The 6,000-nt window shown below is 38.9% G+C and overlaps 1 protein-coding gene across 2 annotated transcripts in view; it reads right to left on the bottom strand.

The window, feature by feature from the left end:
- Positions 1-444: 444 nt before the first annotated feature.
- The window catches only part of gpr4 (G protein-coupled receptor 4), a 47,609-nt gene continuing 42,053 nt past the window's right edge, over positions 445-6,000 (bottom strand). For both annotated transcript variants that reach the window (XM_017437143.3, XM_037974550.1), the window contains exon 4: positions 445-5,853. In XM_017437143.3, coding sequence (XP_017292632.1) covers positions 5,132-5,853 — 722 coding nt within the window. In that variant the 3' untranslated portion in view covers positions 445-5,131. The remainder of the gene's footprint in view (positions 5,854-6,000) is intronic.

Genomic DNA, 6,000 nt, shown 5'->3' with positions numbered 1-6,000 from the left:
AGATTCTGCTATGTGATCCAGAATAGCTTCTATAATAAACTTAATCAACTTTATCAAAAGGGCGATAATGTTTGTTCATGTCTGTCTGTGGTTTGAGCAAAATATTTCATAAACCACTTAAAAGACTGTAATGAAAATTTCAGTAGCTAATCATAAGATATAAATCTACAACTTATGAGTGGTGACGGGCGATATGCATTCATTCAACGAATGCTAGGCTTTGAATTTTCATGTTGAGTTTGAGGCTTCCGCCTTTTCTGGAACAGCTCGTTTGTTTCATTTTGGGAATATGTCATTTAATTTCTGGTTAAATTCATTTCCACTCACTGGTGCCTCTTCACCAGTTTCCTAAAGTTGAACAGAAAACATTAAACATGACTGCTCATATAAAATAATAAACAAATAAGAGCAAATAAGCAAACGAGCAGCACTCAGTTTCCATAATTTATTTCTCAGCTGGACATCGCTGATGGACAAAGTTACACATCATGAAGCCTGGCACTTCCTCTTCTAATGGCACATTCAGCAGAGTTTTACAACAACACCAGCAAGCAGAGAGGAGGCAGAAACAGGACTTTACAACATCTTTGCTGCTGCTGCTGGGATCTGGAAGGTGGAGGACGCGAGCAGCTGATCGTCTGCAGCAGCTGCAGCAGCCTTATTAAGAACAGTAAAGACTCTAAATTAAAAAGCTGTCATTTGCTTTGCTAATTTGAATTTAGTGACTTTCTCCTTCTGCCGCTGACATCATCCATGTTTTTAGCAGCTAATTATTTCCTCATTATGAATTTAACTCGGCGTGGCAACATCCATTAGTATAAAAAATGTTTTTAACAGTCAGCAGAGCCGAGGAAGGATCGACAAACCTTTCAGATCTTCAGAGTTGAGTCATAAAAGTAACATTTGATTTACTGCATCATTTCAAGATGTTTATGTCTGACTGTCACATTATAAAGTTAATTCAGTGGTTGGTTTAAACAAAAACTTTAAACTGTTAAATGGGGAGCAAAGAGACTGGATGCTGAATGAATTTACCAGCATTTTAGACACAAAAAGTAATAAAAAATATAACTTTTTGGGCTTTCTGTCTCAGAAAAAAGTCCTTAAATTAGGATTTTTGGGTTAAATGTTTAAGATAAATTGCAACTAATTAATGCAGCTAATTAAACTGAATAAGATGCAGAACAATAACGGCAGAATTCTTTATCTTTAACTTCAATTTAATTTATTTAACCTCATAGTTTTCAGTTCGTCTCAGAAAAAAAAGAGTTTAACTTAAGGGGTTTACTGAAATATTAAGAAATTAAGTACAACATAAAGTTTTTATTCATTTATGTTTTGAAATCATGTTTTTTCACCACCTTAAAGTCATTTTTCTACATTAAATTTTATAATTTCACAATTTCAAGTGTGCAAAAGGAGCTAACCATTTTTGCCCTTCTGACCAGACACAAATTTGATAAAAGTTCTTGCAAATAATCCTTTTTTTTTTTTAAATAAAACCTCTGAATAATTCTTCTGGAACTGAAATCTGTGCTCTGATTTAAATGATTTAATAAATGTCATATTTAAGCGACGCTCTTGTTGTTCACATTCATATTTTCTGACAGGGGGAACATTACCAGCACTGGAAAAACTTTTCAGTCTGTTATTTGAAAGAGCAAACTAAATTTTTAATAGTGACGCTGTTCTTCAGAGCCTGGGAAAAAGCTGACCAATCACAAAAGGATCCAATTACCTGAAATCAATGGACTCATCAAGCTGAAGAAACCTTTTTACTTTCTGCTGCTGCCATAACAGTAAAAATCACACTTTTAATCCACATCAGTCGTTTTTCACTCTTGTACTGTATTGATTTTTCTGAAAAGGCATAACTTCTTTTGTTAAAGGGATATTTTAAAGTGGTGTTCTGTGGAAAGGTTATTTTCTCCTCAATACAGTCTAAGCAGACCAACATCTGAGGAGAGTTTTTCCACCTTAAAATGACTAAAAACTCACATTTTACATCTTTAATGTTTACAAACATTAACATTTAAACCTTTACTTTGCTGTCACTGTTGAACTGAATGATTATTTCAACAGATATCAGGAACATCCTGCAGAAAGTGGCCCCAGGCTGCACAGGACGGGCCACTTTCTGTGCTCAGGGACGTGGCTATGTGTGGGCGTGGCTGGGCAAAGCCCCGCCCTCTTTATGCCAGTTGTTTACCAACTCATGAACAAGCTATTTTTAAAGCATTAATAAATCTATTATAAAAGTAACATTATTGTAAAAAGAAAAAAAGATTAAAAATAAAAAAATATCTAAGCTACCAATTAAATTAAATAACATTAAATAGTTTAATTACTTCTTGGCTCTATTTGCGGTTGATAATGTTAGTTGTGTGAACTATAACTGTTTATCAGATTTAATATTTAGGGTTTATTTTGATGTTTTATGTGTCTGAAGGGGTTTTACTTCCAGTGAGATTTGTTTTTATTTTGTTTTGTATCACTATAGACAACAGGGAGGACACACAAATAAACTTTTCTTCCATTTTTCATAGATTTTAATGCCTGTTCAGTTTTTTTTGTCAAGGCCAACTGTAAATTTATTTCTGAGTATGCCACTGTTTGTTGGAATTGACCAAAAATTCCATCTAAATAATTTTATGAACCATGAAATTTAGAAACAGGAGTTGTTAGCTCCTGTTAGACCCCAACTCTGCTTTTACCAAACTAAAAGAACTATCTGTGACAGGTAAGATATTTAACCTTTCCACAGACCCTCACTTCAAAACGGCTGAGCTTTACCTTTAAAAAGGGATTACCCAGCTCTGGAGTTTGTTCTGAACCAGAAACAGTCAGCTGCATGCACGGCTGCCACAACATGGAGGAAGCGTGACCTCACTTCGCAGTAAACGTGCCACCTATCCACCGTACGGTTCTCTTCGCTGCTGTGTTACTGTCCAAAAAGCTGGCATTTATCTGTTATTATGTTTGTGAGTAAAAAAGAAATGAAGACCTGTTTTTATTGTATCGTGACACTGACGTTCTGCTTCACCGTATATTTATGAAAATTAATACATTTCAATGAGTATAAAAAAGACTTTCTCTGAGAAATCAGAGTAAAAGTGGTAAAATAGAAAAAGAACAAACCATGACTCACAGTATAAAAGTAAGACACTTCCTTTCTAAGCCTTCCTGCGCTCACAGTTTAGAAGCTGAGGTACTCCATAAGGCTTCTTATTTCCTTAAGGAAACTAATGTAAAAAAATAGCAAAGATGAGTTTCAGACCAGCATTCATCAGGTGGGTATCCATGCAGCCAATCTGCAAACAGGTCATGCACAGGATGTGCGTGTTTGAATCATTCCTGACAAATATTCAAACATGTCTTGCAGGAATCCTAAAAGACAAGATCCAAACAATACAAACTGTCTTGCCAACATCCTCACAAGCCAAATCTGTGTCAGTCATTTGCTGCAACTTGAAAGAAAAAAAAGAAGAAGAAATGCACCGATACCAGCATCAGGTATCTGATACCGTGCGCACGTACTCGTATTCATACAAGTGTTTTAATTCCACAGGAACAAATACTACTCTGTTCATCTCTCAGGTGATGGAAGAGGAGCAACGTGTGGGCGGAGGGCGGGTTATTACTTTTTAGATTTAGAGTTGGCTGTCCTGATCCTCTGCACCAGTTGGTGGTGTTAATGTGCCATGAAATTGTTTCCAAACCATCAATAAGCATCACCAGAAGATGTGTGAGCTTTTCAAAGTAAAACGGACTGCAATCTTTGTTCAGCAATTTTCTCAACAGCAGAGACCAAATCTAGCACTTTAAACACAAACAATATGATAAAAAAATAAAAAACCCAGAGTTCGAGGAGTTGGCTAACAGCAGCCTGCGGTTTGTAGCACACACCCTCCAGCTGGCAGCTAATGAGGCCCTTTTGGCACAGAGGAGTGTGGCAGTCAGACAGAAAATAGTTGGACATTTTAAAAAATTCCACCGTGGCCCGCGTCTGCCTCAAAGATATTCAGGGACACCTCAACCAGCCAATTAAAACACTCCAGCAGGATATGTAGACCCACTAGAATAGCAGATGCTACAGTCTATCACTGAGCAGAAGAGGATTCTGGGAATTTACGGATCTGAGCTCAAGCTTCCCGACAATCTCACTGCTGCTACCGCTGTCCTGCCTTTTTATTTTAACCAATAAAAGTAAGTTCCTCTGATTGTCAAACACATTTTCAAAGCACTTGTGTAATGGCTTTTATTACTCACAGGTACTCCGTGTCGGCCGGTACGCACTAAAAACTACTGGGTTAAAAGCAACTCAGCATTGGACCAAATTTGGACTGAGCCAACTCAGTTTGACTCAGCAAACTGGATTAAGTTAGAGTTCAAAAGAATAACTCAAAATCTGGGTTATTAGATAATTACAGCTTGGGTTGGTGCTAGCTAGCTAGCATTAACTGCTATTAGCACCAACTAATGTTTTTTTTTTTGTTTTTTTTTATAAAACCAAACTCATATTTAGAACAGACTACGGTTGTTAACCAAAGTGCCATCTTTTCTTTACTACTCCTAAACCAGTCAAAGCTCTAACCACTCTAACCTTTGACCCAACAGCTTTAACCCAGCTGGCATCTCAGTTATCAAAATAACCCATCAGTTTTTAGTGTGTAAGTGCTCGCGCTCGGTTTGAAATAAAACGTGGTATCGGTGCATCCCTAATAAAACCACTGGATGGATGAGAAATTTACCTTTTTGTACCTTTTTTTTAATTCAGGGATTACTGAAAACTTTGCTTTCACCACAACTTAAATGAACCATCTCTGTCTGAGAACAAAATGTCAACAGTCCTGCATTTCAAAGTCATTTGACAAACTGTATTAAAACAAAGTTAATTTGGCTTTTAAAGTAAAAACCCTCATGATGCAACAACATGAGCTGACCTCAGGTGACACGTTCAGAGCGGTTAAAGACCGTATGTTTAGTTCACGTGAATCTCATTTTGGCTTTTTCTTGGAGACTTCATCCACACACATTAATGATGACTGAATACACCTGATTGCAGCTTGTCCTTCATGAAGGAGCTTTTGTTTTGAGCTGGACGGTTCAAACCTGCTAAATTAAACAAAATTCACTTTTTAACACCCAGGATGGTCATCTGGAGACACTCCTCCTTCATGACCAGCAGTTCCGTCTTGTAGCTGCTCGTCTTCCCACTGTTGGCGTACACACAAGACTGTTTCTTCGTTGACAGAGGAGTCTCCATGGTTACCGACCCAGCATTCAGTATGTCGGCATGTGACGGCGAGGACGAGGAGCGCCTGCGGCACGCCGAGGACATCAGAGATGCGAGGGCTCGGCTCACGTCGTTCCTTGCACCCTCGTTCACGAAACAGTACAAGATGGGGTCGGCGACACAGTTTAGGCTCGTCAGAGCCAGCGTTACATGGTACGCAGCGAACAGGGTCTCCTCCGAGCTGCAGTCACATGGCTTCCTCAGAAACATGACGCTCCGCACCAGGAGGAGGATGTGATACGGGCCGAAGCAGAGCAGAACAATAAGGATTAAACTCAAAGCCAGACGCTTAATTTTGGCTTTTTCCTGACGCTCGGTTGAAATATTGCATCGCACCGCAGCAAGGATGCCTCTGTAGGCGACCAGCATGGCTGTCCATGGAGCCAGGAAGCCCAGAAATGTCCTGTAGAGGTTCATCCCTGCGACCCACTCCTGCATGGGGTACTTCTCAAAGCAGAAGGTGTGATTGAAGCGGTCCTGGAAGAGCTCGTCGTGGAAGAGAGGAGCAGAGTTCGCAACGATTTCGATGATCCAGACGGTGGAGCTGACGAGGATGGCTGCAGGAAGAGGAGAGAGGAACATTAGAATCTGTTGTATTTTACATTTCTTTAACTTCCTAACACTATACTAGATAAAAACTAGAAACTTTGACGGGTGCCAATGCAAAATTCAAACATAACTTTGGAATAATGTTGTGCCTATAT

This window comes from Kryptolebias marmoratus, linkage group LG2, assembly GCF_001649575.2.
Source record: "Kryptolebias marmoratus isolate JLee-2015 linkage group LG2, ASM164957v2, whole genome shotgun sequence".
Lineage (NCBI taxonomy): Eukaryota > Metazoa > Chordata > Actinopteri > Cyprinodontiformes > Rivulidae > Kryptolebias > Kryptolebias marmoratus.
The sequence above is the reverse complement of the archived record's forward strand: the minus strand, read 5'-3'. Positions and strand labels throughout refer to the sequence as shown.